At 37.9% G+C, this 19,576-nt stretch overlaps 1 protein-coding gene across 6 annotated transcripts in view; it reads left to right on the top strand.

Annotated features, from left to right (window-relative positions):
• The window catches only part of GRIA3 (glutamate ionotropic receptor AMPA type subunit 3), a 310,569-nt gene that overhangs the window by 139,000 nt on the left and 151,993 nt on the right, over positions 1 to 19,576 (top strand). For all 6 annotated transcript variants that reach the window (XM_030806409.1, XM_030806407.1, XM_030806406.1 and 3 more), the window contains one exon: positions 5,517 to 5,704. In XM_030806409.1, coding sequence (XP_030662269.1) covers positions 5,517 to 5,704 — 188 coding nt within the window. The remainder of the gene's footprint in view (positions 1 to 5,516; positions 5,705 to 19,576) is intronic.

Below are 19,576 nucleotides of genomic sequence, written 5' to 3' on the forward strand. Positions count from 1 at the left end.
GATTGGTAGTGATAGGCCTACTCAAGGTACTGGGGAGACAGGGAAGCAAACATCAGGATGTTGTGTGACATCAGAAAGAGAAGAGAAAAGGACATGAGGAATTAAATTCTGTCCACACCAAAATGTTGCTAAGGGTCATCTTAAAATGAGAGCTATAAAGTAAGTTGGACATGATGCACTTGGAAGACCACTAAATTGGAAGCCAAGAGACTTGCTTACAGGGTCAATACTAGGGCAAGGTAAGTGAGGCTGCACTTGAGCAACCCACAGAGAGTGCCTTCTTGAATATTTACCCTAGGTGCTTCACCTGCCTCACCTTAGCTCCAGCTCTGCTTGCTTAGATTCCAGTCTCGCTTTAGAGTCTAAACTAACTGTGTGATATTTGGCAAGTCACTTCCCCTGTCTGAGCACCACCCCTCAAACCCGAGAAGCTCCACTTTTACCTGTCTTAGATATTGGGCTTCCACAAAAATTTCATTTGAAAAGAGTTACAGAGCTTTAAAAATTGTATCCTACTTCTCTGAGTCATCTGTAAGAGTACTAGCCTGTAATACTGTGGTTCTATGTCTAATAATTGTAAGCTACAGGAGTTTTCATGGGCCACTTTAAGCCTCTCTTTATCAACCTGAAAATATTGACAAGGTAATTTCTAGCACAGGCCACTGGAAAATTATCGAATTACCCTCTGGAAAAGACCAACTTGCCTCTCTAGAACATTTCGAGAGGGCCAGTAAACCTTTTTGGGGCTTTATGGCAAACCCTCTGAGAATCACAGCCAGGCTCAAATTGCTGTAAATGTCAACACTCATGAGAAGCCAGTTCATCAATATCAGCAACTTCCATCATTTGGGGGACTGTAAAAGACCCCGTCAGAAGTACAAATGATGTGGCTCTGAGAGATCTGGTACAGATTCACAGCTGACAGCAGGTGGTGATAGTCCCTGCTGGAAGATGCACAACAGGAACAAAATTATCCTCAACTATATTTTCTTGGGTATCTTTATTATGAACTTCCATATGTCAATATCCTACTTACTGTTCTTCTGTGTTTTCAGATCAAATACTAAATGTGTTCAGCATGGAGCGGTTTTTCACTTGTTTATACATTGAACAAAATCCTGGCCTTCTTTCCCCTGTGAAAATGATTTTGACAATTGTATATTTGAGGTCTTTTTGTATCTGATGCTATCCCTGTCATGAGGTCAACCTCACAGTCACAGATGAATCCCCCAGAAACAAACTGAAATAGAGATTCACATGCAAGAAGTTTATTGGCTGGTACTCTCATTGTCAGCAATTGTGGGAAGAAGAGAAGGACGCAGGTTTGGGCACAAAGAGGAAATGAGCTATGGTACAGTCATAACAAAGCCTCAGCTCCCTTCAGGGAGCTCTGAAGCTAGGATGACTTACCCTTAGAGTTACCTCGCTGGGGGTATGAGGGTTGTGCCTTTCTATCCTGTGGCAGTCAGTCATTGGATGCAGGATACCCCAGGAGACGGTCATAACCTTAAGCTGCAACTTTTCCAAAAACTGAAGGAATAAGTTACATGGTGCTGAAGGAGGATCTGGGTGGTACAGCACAGCATCCAGCACACTACCCTTTGCCAAGATTGTCACACCTTATTTGCCAAGAGTAGCCCAACCACCACTCCAGTAGGATTAAATTGGTCATAGCTGCAGCCCAGTTCTTCATCCATAATTTCCTTCCCACTCCTTGCCACAAACTATGTTATATTGGTATAATGCAGATGACAATCTAGCATTCACCCACTTACCTATATGGTAACTACCATTCTTTAAAATAAGGAAGAAGGGGAAAGTGGATAGCAACAGCAGTCTGGAATCAGAATGAGAGAATTTGCTGCTCAAGTAAAAGTAGTTTTTAGTGTTGCAAAATTGGGCACGTTAAAGCTCACAGAGAGTGGATGACAATTCTGAAGCTGCTAAAACAGCAGGCTTATTTTTACAAAACCAAGGGTTTGTTACGTACCTCTCCTCCTACAAGCACCAATGCCTGTTTTTTCTCTGCCTCCTGCGTCAGATTTTTCTCTTTTTTTTTTTTTTCTCCCTCAAGCGCATATTTACTCTCTTTGGTCAGCTTCATCAGGAAACAGTCAAACTACAATAAATTAGGTATGAAAACAAATTAAAGCTTTTCTTGGGCTGCTCAGTGACAGGTACTGAGCTGAGGTGACCATTCCCCCCAGGGTTCTATAGTACACAGCCACATGCTTAAGCAAACACAGAGAAATTCTGCATGGTAAAAGACACTGCAGTATTCAGCCACGGTTCTGACTTGCTCAAAAAATGTGAGCAAGGCTCATAGCCCAGGAGGCCCCAGACATGCCCTCATTAAAAAGCAGTGTGCTTTTTCTACTTAATTTTTGAATAGGTAATACATTCACATGGTTCAAAGAACAAAAGTATAAAAAGATCTGTAAGTCAGTGTTTAGTAAAATGCCTCTCATTTGTGGCAGTATGCAGCCTACAGAGGAGCTCTCATCTATCATCTATGTCTTCCAGAAGCCTATGTTCTGAGAGGACAGCATGAGTTGTACTTCTTTTTAATCTTTATTGTTTTTGTACTTACAGAAAATAATACCTGCTTCTTGTAAAAGGGCCAAATTTTACATAAATAAGTGACAGTGAAAATAAAAGTTCTTGGTAATCCTACATCTCAGAGATAACTCTGCCAATTCCTTCAGATTTTTTCCACACATCTAGAAACATATAGTTTCTTTACAAAATAGAATTATAACATAAATGCTATTTTACAGCTTGTTTTTCTATTATTACCTATTACCCAATATATTATATATACTGTACAAATCTTTTCTTGTTAGTATATACAGATTGAGCTGTCTTTTAAACAATAGCATAGTATTCTATGTGTATTTACTATAATTTCTTTATCCAGTTTTATTTTAAAATTTTAAATGTCTGTGACATAATTCTTTAAACCCATTTCTCCATTGCTTATAATTAATTTACCATGAATTTAAATCTACTCATTTCTGGAGAAATTAATGAGAAGTCAGTAAAGGAAGTTTCATGGGCAAAGAAGATAATCCAGAAAGGTCTGCCGGTGTAGACAGATGTGTCTGTTAAATGGACAGACAAGTGTGGCTGCCTGGAGTACTGAATAAGTGAGTGAGGCCATTTTCCAGATTTGAATGAATTTGAAACTAAGGGAGAAGTGGGGACTGGAATGGGGTGAGGGATTAAACAAAGGGAGATAAAAGCAAGTTGGAATGGAATAAATCTTGATACATGGATGGTGAGTCTTTCCAGACGAAAGATTTTTATGGAGAGAACTGCCATGTTTTAGTTGAATCCAAGCTTGATACTAATTAACAATATAATTTGGGTATTTAAAAATATTGGCAAAGGCTGCTAAAATAACAACCCACGTCAAAGCAAGCAATAATCTCATTGTCGTCCACACTGATCAGATCACATTGGAATTATCAGGATCAATAAAATATTGACAGATATTCATAGGAGACAGCGAACAGCGAGGGAACTTGTCATCATGCCATAAAAGTAACAGTGGAAGGACTGGGACATCTTTAGCCTGAGGAAAAGAATGTTAAGGGGAAACATGCTAACTGCCTTCAAAAATGTGAAGGACTGACACATGCAAAAGGGGTTAAATTTGCTCTGCGTCATCCCAAATGGTGGAATAAGACCAATGAGTAGAGATTACGAGAAGGCTTATTTTGATTCAACACATGAACAGCTGTATTCTGCTAAAGGGCCTTTAAAAAAGTTTACTTTAAATATATTAAAGACTCTGTCCACTTTCATTAACATTATTATTTAGCCAATGTTTTCTTCGTAAATAGTACAAAAGTAAAATTCAACTCAGTCCTTGATGAAGTTTCATAAATTCTTAATTAGTGAGATTCAAAATAATGAGGCTTTAGCGTGCACTGCTTAAGAAAGATTTTCAATTGCCTTAATCTCTTTCTTCCTATGTTTATTTCTCAATCCCATGCCTTGGCCTACCATGTCCCCTCAACTCCCACTGAAGCAGAGAGCACATCAACAACCCACACGAAAATGTAAATCTGAGAAATAAATATGCGTGGTTGGTTTAAAAAGAGAAAGAATTAACATTTAAAGCAATGGTAATTTACTCTGATCTGTAATTTTGAGCTCCTGTGCTGAAATTGCTCATTTGGAAATTACCAAGTGCTTGGGTCTCATTTGTGATCTTCTTCCTGCATACACCCAGCACACAAAGGAGTCATAATGACCGGCTGAGTCACTGCTGCCATCTTCCTGAAGCGTGCTCTTCAAATGTCAATACCATTTTCTATGGTACAATGAAGAAAATTCCGAATTGTAGCCTGCTTACACTAAAGGGTGAGCCCGAAACAGCACAGAACCTGGAATATGCTCAAAGGGCATCGCAATCCTCTCCCATTCTCTTCTCCTCCAGTCATCAAATTGCTATGGCATGGATCATTTTGGCTTTGCAAATCATCCCTGTCACCCACTCCCATTAGTCATTACTTGAATATAAATGAAAAACTATTTAGGTTTATGGGAAGAAATGAGCTGCTTTTGGCAATATCCCAATAAAATTATATCTATAGTTGAAGTTATATTCAGATACGGATTCGAACCAGAAGCAAAACTATAGACACAATGTAATATTAGAGACATGAATACTCTAAAAGACCAGCATGTAGAAAATTCTTATGCTATTCTTATGGATCACACTTTAGATATTTTGTTCGTCCCAACTTCTTAAACTCTAACTCCAAAAAGGTTACCCAAAACTCAAGCATCAGATCTTTTCTCTTTTTCTCATTCAACATAGATCCAGGGTAATAGTAGCTAACAGTTATCTAATGTAAATTAGATAAAAAGGAACAAGGAATTCCTGGTAAATTTAATTGAGAAAGGGAAAGAACTCAGGAAAGCTTAATATGACTGAACTTTTTCATAATGTTGTGATCAAGAGCTCACGAGTATGATATCTTTGTTATAGACTGTCTTTTTCAGGTTTTCATAAAATTATTTTACTTGGGAGACATAATTTACCTTGTTGGATAGTCTTTCTATGTAAGGAGAAGCCATATTATAATGAGGCTCTATCTCTACTGAAGTTATCTCTAATTTGCCAGAATGCTTATATAGAAGATGAAATAAATGAGCTTCAACTGCAGTAAGGAAATTGCAGGCAGTTGTAAGAAGTTCTTGATTTTATTCCATAGATATTTTGATAGTGCATGTCAATAAAAACAATTAGATAATATAATTCAGCTGTGAGCTCTCGTGTAGACACTTGATGCCTGGTGCCCAAAAGTTGTAGAATCTTCTTTCCTTTACAACAAAATGGAAGTGTGAACTGTCTGGAGGGTTAAGGCTGAGGTTATGAGTAAGCCTGCTTTCCATAATGGATAAGGTTCAAAGGTACCTGATGGACTGTGAATAGAAATTCAGTAGAATCTTTAATACCTACAGAAAGATTTTTAAATCATTGAAGCTGTTTTTCCTTCCTTCAGGATTTTCCATCCTCCAAGCGATTATGGAAGCAGCAGTGCAAAACAACTGGCAAGTGACAGCAAGGTCTGTGGGAAACATAAAGGACGTCCAAGAATTCAGGCGCATCATTGAAGAAATGGACAGGAGGCAGGAAAAGCGATACTTGATTGACTGCGAAGTCGAAAGGATTAACACAATTTTGGAACAGGTACGTTTGAGATTTATTTCACCGCCAGCCAACATGTTAAATTATCAACCTGAGGCAGCTCCCACATCTGCTAATAAATTAAGTAGCCAACAGACTAAACGTGCCAACAGTTTTTGATAGTCTCTCTAATCCTTTTTTCCTCCCCAGTGGCTGCAGAAAAAAAAAAAAAAGAAAGAAAGAAAAGAGAAGAAAATCTAAGCTGTTGAAAATTGCATACCATGATTAATCTGGAAGTATTTGCAATTTAATGCTACCTATCAGATAAACATATCCCTCCACACCTCTGTTTCATAGACAACTGGCTTTCAAAGTAATCCCCTTCCTTTCCCATACCTTATTCCCAACAGGGAACAGACAAGGGACTAAGTAGTGCAGAGGGATAGGGTTTTTGTTTCAGGAGCCTCATTGCTGGAATACATACTATTTCCAGACCTTTCTAAAGATCACCACCCATTCTTGATAACTATGGATAGACAGACTGTCAGGACAGTACTCACTAAGTTTTGAATTTGTCTATATTTTTGCAGATTATCCCTCTGGATCAGAGAGAGAGAGAGAACAATTTAAGACCATTTTTTCCCATTTTATAACTTTTTAATTCATTCACTCCACAGATATTCATTTAAGACCCATTACATGCTGACAATGTGGGCAACAAGTTATCACTGTCCCATAATTTCTCAAAGGAGAAATAAGATCTTGCATTACTTTAAAATAACGTAATTTTTTTGAGACAGAGTCTTGCTCTGTCTCAAACAAAATTACGTTATTTTAAAGGCCAACATGGTGAAACCCCATCTCTATTAAAAATACAAAAATTAACTGGGCATGGTGGCGGGCACCTGTGATCCCAGCTACTCAGGAGACTGAGGCACGAGAATCGCTTGAACCCGGGAGGCAGAGGTTGCAGTGAGCTATGATTGCACCACTGCACTCCAGCCTGGGCAACAGAGCAAGACCATTTTTAAATAAGATGTGGCATATGAGAAAAATGTTTATGCTTTTAAAAATAGAATTCAATGGGCCAAAATATATTCATTATTAAGCTTGGATATTTAAATTTAAGACTAAAAAATATTAGAAGAAATGTTTCACCCTAAACCAGATCTGTTCAGGGTAGAGTCAAGCTGAAATGTGAAGAAAGTTTATTACTTTCCTTAGAAGTTTCAATTTGCCAGTTAATAACAAAGTGCCCACACTGCCATAAACAAAACTGTAAGGGAAACATTTCCATTCTAATTCAATTCCAGTGTACCTAGGGGCCAAAACAGCTTCAGAGATTGAAATTATAGTGAGCAGCTATTGCCTGGGAGAGCTGTTTTATAGCAAATTAAATATTAATAATTTGTCAGATATGCCCCCATAAGAAGAGAAATGCAAACGAAAATAGGTGACAAAAGGAAAGAGAAGGGAAGAGAAGGAAGGAAGGGAGGAAAGGACAAAGGGAGAAAGGGAAGGAGGGAAATTGCTGACTCTATATCGTAGAAATACAAAGTGTCCCCTTGTTAAGATCAGCATTACCCTCTAGTGAATCATACTTCACAGAAAATCTAGAGCACTAGCCTGGTTAAATCAAGTTTCTCAACTAACATTCTCTAGAGCTACACAAATGATCTATCTGCCCCTTCCCCCCCGCCCCCCCCACAAAAAAAAATACCTTCCTTTGATTTTCTTAGATCTTGAAAGTGAAGAATCAGGTCAGTGATGTTGGTGTATGTACTACATGCCCTCTAAAATTTTATACCAAAATAGCCTTTTAGTGGGTGACCTACTTAATAGCCCAAAGCAGAAGAACATCCTCCTTGTCATACTTTGTTTTTCTTCTTTTGTATTAGTGACTTTGGCTTCTTAGATATCTTATACTCTGTTAAAGTCTTTTGGATTTTATAGAACTTTATACTGCAGTCTGGGATTTTTCAGCATTATGTAATAGAAAAGCAGTGGGTAGAGCTCTGAATTCTATATAATTGTGGGACCTTGGGCACTTAAATATCTATGCCTCAGTTTTCTCATCTACATAATGGAGAAAATAAAATTTTCTCTACATCACATGGTTGGTGTAATTGCTTTAAAAAGCATAAAATGCTACAGAAAAAAACAATCATTGTTACTAGACACTTTCAGGAAAACTAAACTAGTATCATTCAAAAACTCTATTCTCTTTTCATGTCATACTTCTCCATCTTCCTTTCTTCTATATGCACATTCACCGTATCCTTTAAAACACTTTCTATACAATTTTTCAGGAAACATTGTTCAAAGAAAAGTTTTAGCAACATCTAGGTAAGGATAGAGAGTTACTTTCATTTATTCTTCTTCCCTTTTTCAAAAAATTGTTATAAAACCATCAACTCATGATTGTTTTCTCTGCCATTTAAGGAGTTCTTACTAGGCCATAAATTCTATGAGGGAAAGACTAGATTTATCTTGTTCACTATTATATCTCCAGTGTCCAACAGAGTAACTGGCACATAGTGTTGGATGAATGAATGAATGGATAGATGGATACTGAAAAAGAACATTTCAGAAGTTCCACTGCAATTTTGCTGTATTTCCATCCAGAGGCAAAAAAGTACCTACAGTTACACAATGTGATTATTATTAAAGTACACATTTTCTCAAAGGTGTGGCTTTCCGCTTAAGCTTATTCCAATGATCTAGTGAATTTGCCATAATTTATTTTACGAAAATAAATTTTCATTAAACAAATGATCTAAATTAAGCAACAACTTCAACATGATATTTATTTATAGAAAACATTTTTAAAGACATCGAATACTAAAATACAGAGATATCTATCACCTTTCTCATTGGTTCCTAACCAGTCTTTTGATAAATTTATCATATTTCGCTATACAGATCCTGATTGGAATGATAGCATTTATAATCCAATCAGTATTAAGTTCTCCCTAGAGATGCTCCCATCCTCCAAGAGCGTATTCAGCTCTGAGATCATTTTTATGGAAGGAAACTTCTACAGCCTCCCACAAAATGATATTTCATACCACTATCTGAGGTAGAAGAGCCTGTTACACCACTATAACACTGTTTCCTATAGATCAGATTTTGGCATAAATTAAGTTTATATTGTACTCTATGTCCAATGAGTGTTAATAAAAATGCCTCAATGTGGTGCAATTTTAAAATATAAGCAGGTCTTCAACATAGTGTTATATAGCATAACCTCCTCATATCATGATATAAGTTCTGGTTTTCCCTGTGAATATTCAAATACATAAGGTAAATCAAAATTCTTTCAATATTTTTTCCCCAAAGCTCTTTTACTTTTAACTATTTCAACCCTTGAGATTACATTAGGGGAAAATTTCAATTAGGTATCAATCTGTCTTTCACATCTCTATTTAATAGTTAATCTACCAGAGAAGCATTCCAAACTTATAAGAATTAACATAGAAAAGGACAGCACTAGAGAGAGATGAAACCATGAAGGGTTGGTAGGGCACATAGAGAATATTTAGAGACTGTATATCCTGAATTCAAGAATTAAGAGCACTTTCCATAAGAAGGTTTAGGTGTACAAGGGTGAATGAACCATTGGCCTAACCCAATATAGCATTCCTATTATTGTGTTGTGCTTATGAAGCTCTCCTCACTGGTGGACAGCTGCCTTACTCAATTCAGTGACCAATCTAAACATTAATTTTTGAAAGGGTTGCCTCTCTGGGAGTTATCTATTCTGAAGAGATCCTCCACCACAGTAATATATATCTTATGGCTTTGTTGCATCTTTAATGTCTATTCAGAGAAGCAGCATAACAGCGTTTCAGAGCATGGACTCTGGAGCCAGTCTGCATGGATTCTGTCACTTACTATCTTTGTGACCTAAGGCAAGTTATTCAATTCTCTGTGCCTCCATTTTTTCATAGTAAAGTGAGAGTGATAACTGTACTATGATGAGTTAATATATGCAAACCATTTAGAAAGGTGCCTGACACGTAGTGTTTATACAGTGCTTTGATGCCAAAACAAAGTGTTTTCACATAGATAATCTGACTTGACACTCACTATAGGAGGCAGGCAGAGCAGATATGTTTTATCCCAAATTTACAGATGATAAATTGAAACTTGGAGACATTTATATGACTTGTTTAAATGTAACCCTCTGCTCAATCCTACTAAGTGGCAGAGCAAGGATAAAACTCAAGTCTTCTGATTCCTCATACAGTTCTCTTGCCCCTACACTGCACCACCTCTTTTAATTTGTAAGTTGCTCATTAAATAAATATTTAGCCAATGCCAAAACTTGGATTTGGCCTGCTTATCAGGTTAAATCTTAAAACAGTTGCAAAACAATTAGAGAAGATCCAAAGAAGAGCAGCAAAAATATGATAAAAGTGTTAGAAAATGGGGCCTGTGAGGAAAGGCTAAATGAGTTTGGGGTTGTTTAGCCTGGTGAAAGAGAGCCAAGAGGTAGTTTAATCACCTTCTCAAGTATAAAGAGTTACCATAAAAAGAGCACTGACCAACTGTTCCGCATGCCTAAGGACAGTACCAGAGCAAATGAGCTTAACTAGACTAGAGACAGAGTCAATATTAGAAACGACTCATTATAAAACAGAGAGGAAATGAAGACAGTAAAATCTCACCAGTTCAGGCTATATGAAGGTGAAGCCATACTGAATTAGTGAAAATTCAGATCTAGATATGTCTTAACATTGTTTTCAAGAATATACAAATATTCCAAATTAATCCTGTGTGTTGACCAGTAAATATCCTTATAGAAGACTTATTTAATAAATAGATAAAAGTATTTTCTAATTTGTCTATTCATTATATATCTAAAAGGCTGTCCCCTTAAAAAGATTTACACATTCCTCCTTCAGTCTTAACCGTGTTTCTCTTTATTCCATAGAAAATTTACAGACAAGTCTCAGCATATCCTCTGCCTAAATTATAGCATGTGCTAATTTAGTGGGGCCCAAACCAGTATGTTTCAACGTTCTACCTAAAATATTATATAATGTATAATTTCCCCTTGAGATATTCCAGGCTAAAATCACTTCATCATGGATGATGTGAAGGTAGCATTTCTTAAGGACAGATTCCTGAAGCAGGTCAATCCTTCAGGTAGATTTCATTTCAGAAACCCCGGCTGTCACTTTGAAGATGGTAGTTTTAAGAAATGAAAGTAAGTCAGTTTCCTAAATAAAACAGTATAAGCAAGATGAACAACATTAGGGGCCCTTCTAAATTATGAGACTGTAACTCAAGGGGGAGAGTGCTCACACTTCAAAATATGTCTAGAAATTGTGGTCACTAGAGCACTGTTGCCTACAGCTGGACCTAGGACAAGTGAAGCAAAAATGTTATAGCTACATGCTTGCTCCCTGCCTCACCCTCACTCAGCAGATAGTGGTACTGCCCCGTTCCTCTCCACTTTGTTGGTCCCTTTTTATTCCAGCCCTTACTCTCAATGTTCCATGTAGAACATTAAGCTCACTTACCAATCCAAAAGACAGTTTGGGTTAGCATTCTTTCTTTTTGGAATATTTTGTTTGCCATATAGTTGAGTAAACACAAGCTCGGGAATCAAATAGACATGATTTCTAATTTTAGCTCCCTGATTTCCTTGTTGTGTGACAACGGGGGAGGTGACGATTTCTTTGGGGCTCATTTTTCTCAGCTTAAAAGACTGTTCCACTACCTTCCTTTCATGGTTGTTGTGAGGATCAAATAAGATTATATGTGGAAAGCACTTGGTACAGTGCTTGGCACTCAGTAGGTACTCAGTAACTGATAACCATAGCTATTTGCTCATGAGTGGTGAGTTTCTGTGTTCATGAAAATGAGTTATTTGAGAACTATTGCTGAAGAACAATGTCCTTGTGGCTTCCCCAAGGTATCAGTTCAATCTAAGGTCATATCATGAGAGCAAAGTCTGAGAGTTGGGCTATGCTCAGGTCTCACTAATATAAGTTTAGCATGTTAGAAAACCTCTCTGTTTTTTTTTTTTTCCTGTGATATAACACTGGGAAACACATGTTGATTGATAAGCTCAAGAACAATTTGAGGATTAACTAGATTTTTCAGCATCACCTGAAATAATTAAAGGCACTAAAACCTTGAATCACATATGCTAACTGGCCATTTTTAATAACAAATATATATGTATTGAATGCTTACTATGTTTCAGATATTATTTTAAGCAATGTATGTGTATATATGTGTATGCTTATATATCTCATATGAGTTAATCCTCATATTATCCCTGTAAGTAGATGGAAATATTATTTCCATTTTACAAATGAGGAAATTGAGACTTAGAGGTCATGCAACTAATAATTGGTAGAGATGGAACTTGAACCCAGGGAGGTTGACACCAGGTACTGTTAATCACTGCTCTGATTGGCCTTGCATCTGACAGAATTTTCCAATCAGAATAGATTCAACCAGAAGTTATAAGACTTCTTGATACCCTCATATATTTTGCCTTATTCCGTAGTATTCCCTTTCATCCTATCCGAAGTCTGAAAAAGAAATCGTCAGGAGCCATGGTTAATATAAATTATAAATTTGGAGGGACAGGGATACAGAAGTAAATTACTCAAATTTTTCTTCCTCTTCTCCACATCTACTGCCACAACTTACCCTGAAGCACTAAGTCTGATCAGACTCTTCAATGCTAGAGTTTATCTAAAACATTTTCTATACTTAGGATACTAAAGTTCTTCTAGAGACCTGAGGATTCTAAAGTTCTTCTAGAGACCTGCTTTCAGAGACATGGTTATAAGCAGAGAGTTAAACAGTCTTCCGCCACTAAATAGTAGTGGCTCTATACTTCACTTAGGTCTCTGTGTCCTCCATGACATTCAAATTTTATGGTGGGTTGGGTACTAGATGACAGACAGTACAGCTATACTGGAGCCACCCTAAAGCAAATCAGGATGTCATTTCTTTACCAGCCTGTGTCTAGTGTGGGCTGGCTGAGAAGTCTTTCAGCATCTTCAAAAGACAAACACAAGTAAAGGATATGACAGATGTTATTACCTGGATTTCAGAGGTCAATCTGAGGTCATGCCCCCATGAGAGAAACAAGGAGTGCACAGAAAGGGATCTCTTGGAGTAGATGAGTAATTGCTTAGCTACCTAAGAAATCACTGAATATTCAGGAGGTAATTCATAAAGAAGAAGGAAGGCAAATGGGATCAGACCTCCAGAATGGGCATTGTAATTTACATGGAAACTGTCCCAGACAAGAGCCAGCCAACTGTTGTGAGGTCAAGCGTCACACAAGGGCTTATATTCAGAATACTATACTAGGCACTATTGGGAGAAATAAAAGTTCTTTCTTTCTTTTTTAAGTATTTGTAATAGCCCTTAGCAATGTGATTCAAGTCAGAGAGCAGCATCTTGACAAATGCAAAATAATATAACAAAAACTAGGTATGTAAATGCTGGTAGAATGAAAGAAATTAGAAAAGCCTAGAACTTATTTTTGCATACGATTGAATCAATCATGAAATGTAAGGTGAAAGTGTTCTTAGTACCTATAATATCTCTCCATCTTCTTCTCCCAAGTGCATATTAAGGACTATATGTAAAAGAGGAGATCCCATTCCTCTTTGCTTTCCCTGCTTCCCAATTTCCTAATGGCAAGCTTCCAGAGTAGATCAATACATGGCCAAACAACCTACTGGCCTTCCTTCATCTCTTACTGTATTTTAGTAGGTTGTTCCCTTTTTTCCTCTGCCTCCAGCCATTCCAGGTGTCTCTCTGCAAGTTGGTTGCCTTATTCTTCCTTTTCAAGGACACTTTTTGTTACCTAACCAATCATGGTGTCCAAATCGTGGTCACTATTTCTTAATCTAATGACATGGCAATTTGATGCTATTACTTAACACTTATTGGGCTACCTGAATTAATATTTTGAAGGAATAATGCACCCAAAACTACAGAATGGTGTCCCAAAAGCAAAACCTATGGTTGGATTTCTTAAAGATGTTCATTGGAAACATGGTTTATCTTAAGTCTAACCTAATATCTTTAGGCCCTAAGCAAGCGAGACTCTACTTGTGGTAAAAGCCTTCAACAACATAGGTTAGGTGACTTTGACACTCACTGACAGCCTTAAATAAACTTGTTCTATAAATGCAAAGATATTTATCCTAGGAGTTAGTAGCAGACATCAGTATTCTATATTTAGGAATTTTATCTTCAGCTTATTAAAAAAGATGGCCCGATTCTCTGGTCATACCTCACACTAAACTGGCTAGACTGGCTTTGTGACTGTTTAGAAGCAAATCCCCTCTGGGAAAATAAAGAGGAAAAAAAACTCATTCGATATCATTACTTTGAAACGGCAAGACTCTTGTTTATTTCAGATGATAGAAGCTTTAGGGTCAAAAAGGAAATGTTCTATTTAATCAACAGTTCCCTCCTCCCATTAAACAAAGATCTGATAAATGTTTGATTATTTCTTGTGAGGTTTGGGGGTTTTATTTTTAAAATAAACACAAATTCAAATTAATTTTCATTAGGGAACTTTTTGAGAGTCGTTGGGATAACTGAAGACACCTTGGGGTTTTGTAGAGCAGAGTACAGAAGCCTTGAGGCAGGAGAGCTGGATTCTAGCCCCAAGCTCTATGAGTTCAAAAAAATCAATCTCTCTACATCTCCATTTCCTGAACTGTAAAATGAATCTGTGGAATATGATGGTCTTTTCCAGTTCCATCAGGCTATGGTTCCCACAGCTGTGAAAAACAAGGTAGGAAATCTAGTTCAAGAAATATTGATTGATTCCCAACCCATTTTGCCACACTCAGTGCTAGGGTGAGGAGAAAAGGACAGGTCTTCCCTGCTGAAGAAGCTTGCAATCTAGTAGGGCGATATGTCAATGCAATAATTCTAGAAGTCAGAATATAATAAATATCTAAAAATGTGTGAATCAACTTTCCTGCTTTCTCAGGTTTCCAGGCTGGTGACCATCATTGATTTCTTAGCTGACTGATACTCTTACACGCCTCAACATCAGTGAGCTTTGCTGAGACTTGGAGACAGAGATGATGGGAAGATTGAGATAATGTATCTTAAGGCCAGGGCACAGCCTGGAAGTTTATCATTTACCTCTATCCTTAGAACACAGAACAACAAATGTCTGCATTAAAAAGAGTTTCTGGTTGATCAAAGCTGTGCCACATATGTATATATAAATAAATATGGCCTCAGCCCTTCTAGGAAATACCTAGGGAAAATCCCTATTAATTAAGGGCTTCTGGTAATTGGATTCTGATTAACTGAGATTTGTTTGTGTATCATAAGCCTATCATAAGTTCCTCATTATATCTATATTCACTGTTATCCTACTGCTCAGATCCAACATATAGCAGATTGCAATACAGATGTATTAAATCAAGGCCTTTTCTCCCACCCTTTAATGCCGCATTTTAGCATTAAGGCTGGTATCTTATTCCAAAATTATAAAAATATGGACCAATTCAAATAGAACAATAAAACTGATGCAAATATCCTCTTTATTTTGAGTTAATCCCATCACTTAAATCAAGTGAGATCTCCAGTTCATACTTTTAAAAAAAGGAAAGGAAACACTAGCCATATATAGCTATTTCATCCCTCCATAGGCAGTGAATATGTTTTTAGTTGGCAGAGGAAGAAAGAACCCTAATACCTCTTACTTTGTATGACTTACACTGTGAACACTCAGTTAAGCCTTTGCAGACACTGAGAGATTAAGTCCTGTGAGTTAGAAATACTAGCTTGTAAACATTAATGAACTTTTAAAAATCATCATCCAGCTTTATTAGGAAATTTTCCCAGATTAAGAGCAACAAAAATGTAGCAATTAGAGTGTTCATCACACAGCTGCATGATTACAGGAGTCTTGTTCTAGATTCTAACAGATGCTGTAACAAACAGTTTTGTGATGGCTGCAAGAACCATAGTTTACAAAAGCAACACAAAAGCTAGTTATTGTTCAAGCTCACATTGCCACAGGACCCTTTTGTTTAAAATAATTTACACTCTCGAGCTCCTTTACTGAGAGGCATCAAGCAAATACAAATAGAGCAATAACAAAAAATAAAATAAAATGTGCAGACTCAAGTTCTTCACTGCACTAACACGGAAGGGCAAAGGACATTAATTGATCCGTGCAAAGTTCTGGACTTTGATGAGACCAAATGTGGGAATCAGCCATAGACTACTTTGATGTCATTGTTACCAAGCCACCACCTGGCCCGTCCAGTCAAATTAAGCTCATCCTTTCAGGGACAGCTTTACTTCAGTCCAGATTTGGCAAGGTCAAACTATCTCTGCTCAAAGGTTATGACAAACTGACAAGTGAGGGGCACCATTCAATGGGCCCAGGTGGGGGCTGGGCTTGAGGAGATTTGTGACAGTGTTACATCACTAGGGGTGGAGCCAAAGTGGAAGAGATTCATAGCCAGATACCACTATTACATATATATATTTAGAAATATATATTATCTGTAGCCTCCCAAATACAAACCACCACCACCCTACTCTAAAAAAGAATAGCAACTGATCAAACATTTCCTAAAGGAATCCAGTATTAAGCCAACGACTAGCAATCTGGCTGAGTTCTATCTATTTCAAGATCATTGTGTGACCTTGCACAGCCACCTCACCTTTCATCATCTCAGGAACTTCAGCCATAAACTATAAAAATCCTTTCTTGCCTTACTGGGATGACATTAGGATGAATCAGGCAATTTCTCTAAGGTATTCTAAGATCCTCAGAGAGGGCAAGTCTACAAATACAAGGTATTATAATTAGAATCACTGCACCTCATTTCTTAAGGGGGAGAAAATGAATAACGAAAGGAATGTGTGGTCACTGAGCTTGAGACTCAAAAGGCATTTAAAAGCTCTTTCTATCATCTGAGGTAAGTCTCAAGAGAGGGAAACTGATCTGGTGGAGTCAGAGATGAGTTCAGTGAAGAACCTTCGTGCCACCTGTGAAAGTGGCTAGGACATGCTCCCAGGACATTAGAAGCCTTCCTGTTTGTCTTTGACAGTATAATGTTACTTCACTATGATCACCATAAAGGTTTAGATTTGTGAATAACACCAAGAGAGTGGCAAGTGCTTTGCTTATGATGTTGTAGGCCAAAAAGGTCTTGCCTTCCATAGTGGGATTAATTGTTCATAAAAAAAGAATAGTATATTCAAACTCAAGTGGTTTAGCTGAAATTGTTTTCATGCCTTTAATTATCTCAATAGCAGAAATCATAGCTCTAGGTATAACTGGATAATTAGTGGGGACAGAAAAAGGAAGAATGGGATCCCTTTCAGAGTTCAGCATTGGCCCAGAATGTGCCTGCTGAGATTAAGAATGGGGACACAGAAAAAGGATAACTGGGTGAACGGATTTGCAAATCAGAACCTGGGGGCTATGCTATCTAAAAGACATACACATTTGCTGAGGTAAATAAGAGAAAAACCAAAATAGAGTGTGACCTCAGTAATACTCTGTCTTGGATTAAGAGATAAGGATCTAGAGACACTGAAACAATGGACTAGGTAGCCAACGAGGGTACTGTAGAAAGCTTCTTAATGGGCACTTTTAAGTACCATACCATCACTATCTTTTGAACAGCTCTGAGGGTCCTTTTCACTCCTCTTGACCTATTTCAAACTACTGCTTGTGCTTAACTTGAAAACTTCCTACTCAACAAATTGTTCCTCCTGCTTCCTTTGACCAATATAAAATCAATTGTTGTTTGAGAGAATACTTTGTTGCTGTTTCCTCAAAGGTGCAAAGGGGAAAAAAACACCTTATTTTTACACACATTAACTTTATTTCAGTCTTACCTACTCAAGCACAACATAATCCTTCAAACCCTGACTGAAGCCCCTTCACCATTTGGTGTCCATGGCAACCGCCACCAAGCCACTCAAAGAGTTGCAAGCAGTGGCAGAAAAGTGCATCTCCCAACAGAGCCATTAGCTCTTCTGCATTAACCCCATCAATAAAAGGTGGCAGCAGGCCCAGCCCTGCATTTTCTTTCATCAGGGAGGAGGAATGTTGTCCGTGTTTCCTTCCCAGATTGTGGGAATTGGGTGTGGCTACATCTCACACCCAACCTGTTGAAAATAAAGCATTGAGTGTAAATTATTGGAACTAAGTCAGAGGACAATTTTCACTTGAGAAAACTTCCCACTGGTATGCTTCCCCAATGACTCTGTCAACTGCAGCCTCCACCACAACACTGCTTGCTAAACTACAGCCAGTAATCTTAAACCCCACAAAGACAATAAACATGAAATCCTAGCCACTTTCTTCTATGGTTTTTAGCACTCAGTGACCTACAGGTCATACTCTTTGTTACCCATGTCAAGAATGCATGCATGACAATTTCATGCCATCAAACTATATTTTATTTATTTATTTATTTATTGAGACGGAGTCTCGCTCTGTAGCTCAGGCTGGAGTGCAGTGGTGTGATCTCGGCTCACTGGAACCTCTGCCTCCCGGGTTCAAGCAATTCTCCTGCCTCAGCCTCCCGAGTAGCTGGGATTACAGGCATGCGCCACCACACCGGGCTAATTTTTTGTATTTTTAGTAGAGACGGGGTTTCACCATATTGGTCAGGCTGGTCTTGAACCCCTGACCTCGTGATCCGCCCGCCTCGGCCTCCCAAAGTGCTGGGATTACAGGCGTGAGCCACCATGCCTGGCGCCATCAAACTATATTTTTTAATGAAAAAGAGCAATGTTAATAATGGTCTAGGTACTGGAGGATTTATGAGCCAAAAGTAAATGGTATGGTTTCTCCAAATATAGAGAAAGCTGTTCAGTCTACAAACTGTTTTTATGTGTTCCATATTATTTGCTTTGTTCAGAGCTTAGCTTAAAAGTTGTCAGATAGGAATTTCCCTTTACTGTACTCCAGAGGAAGACTAGGATGTTTCATGGGAATGGTTCTGTTTATAATGTTATTACAAGAGAATCCAACATATCTAACAGAGATGTTTTTGCATAAAGAGAACCATCTCAGACTAGGTTCTTTGTGGAAACTAAAAAGGACCCACTACTCAAGTGTCTTCTTCATAGAATCTACATAAATAGGAATAATATTTAGAGTAGAAGGAACAAGTGAGTGGTTTTATCTTCTCATCCGCATGAAAAAGAAAACAGAAGGCTATTATGCACAATCCTTTCCAGTAGATCCTCTGAAATATAAGGAAACAATTTCAAGATCTCCATAAAAAGCAAGACATCATGACTAATCACACTGCCTATCTCTGTAGTCCTGGATAAGAACTAGTAAAGAAAAAGTGAAAAACCAATAAGACGTAGTTCCAGCCCTCACGAAACTCATAGTTTATAGGGAAGCAGCCAAGTAAACAGATGATCATCGTCTAGTGTGATAAGTGCAGTGGCAGAGGGGAACACAGATCTTAATGGAAATGCAGAAGAAACATCCTAACTCAGCCTGACTCAGATCAGGGAGGGCTTTCTCCTCAGGATTGGTTGAACTAAGTTTCCAAGGACCCATTGAAGATCATCTGGTTTGGAAAGGGATGGAAATGTATAATTGCATAAGTATGACAATCCCCACTTATGTGTCAGCATGAACACTACTAAGCAGTGGTGATTCAAAAATTGAAACTGACTCAGATGTCATAAGACAGAACAGTAAAACCTGATACTAATAAGAATATGGGTTATACTGGCCAGAACACAACTTGACCTTTCATCATGACCTTCGGATCCTCAAGAAACAGACATTTTCCATCTGCCAGTACACTAACAGGGTATCTGAAATGAGACGATTCTGCTTAGGCATTAACCTACCTCCCTTCATTTTACAGTGAAGAAACTGGGGTGCTGAGAGAGACTGACATACATAATGGCCACACAACTAGCGAG

This window comes from Nomascus leucogenys, chromosome X (genome assembly GCF_006542625.1).
Source record: "Nomascus leucogenys isolate Asia chromosome X, Asia_NLE_v1, whole genome shotgun sequence".
Taxonomy (NCBI): Eukaryota; Metazoa; Chordata; class Mammalia; order Primates; family Hylobatidae; genus Nomascus; species Nomascus leucogenys.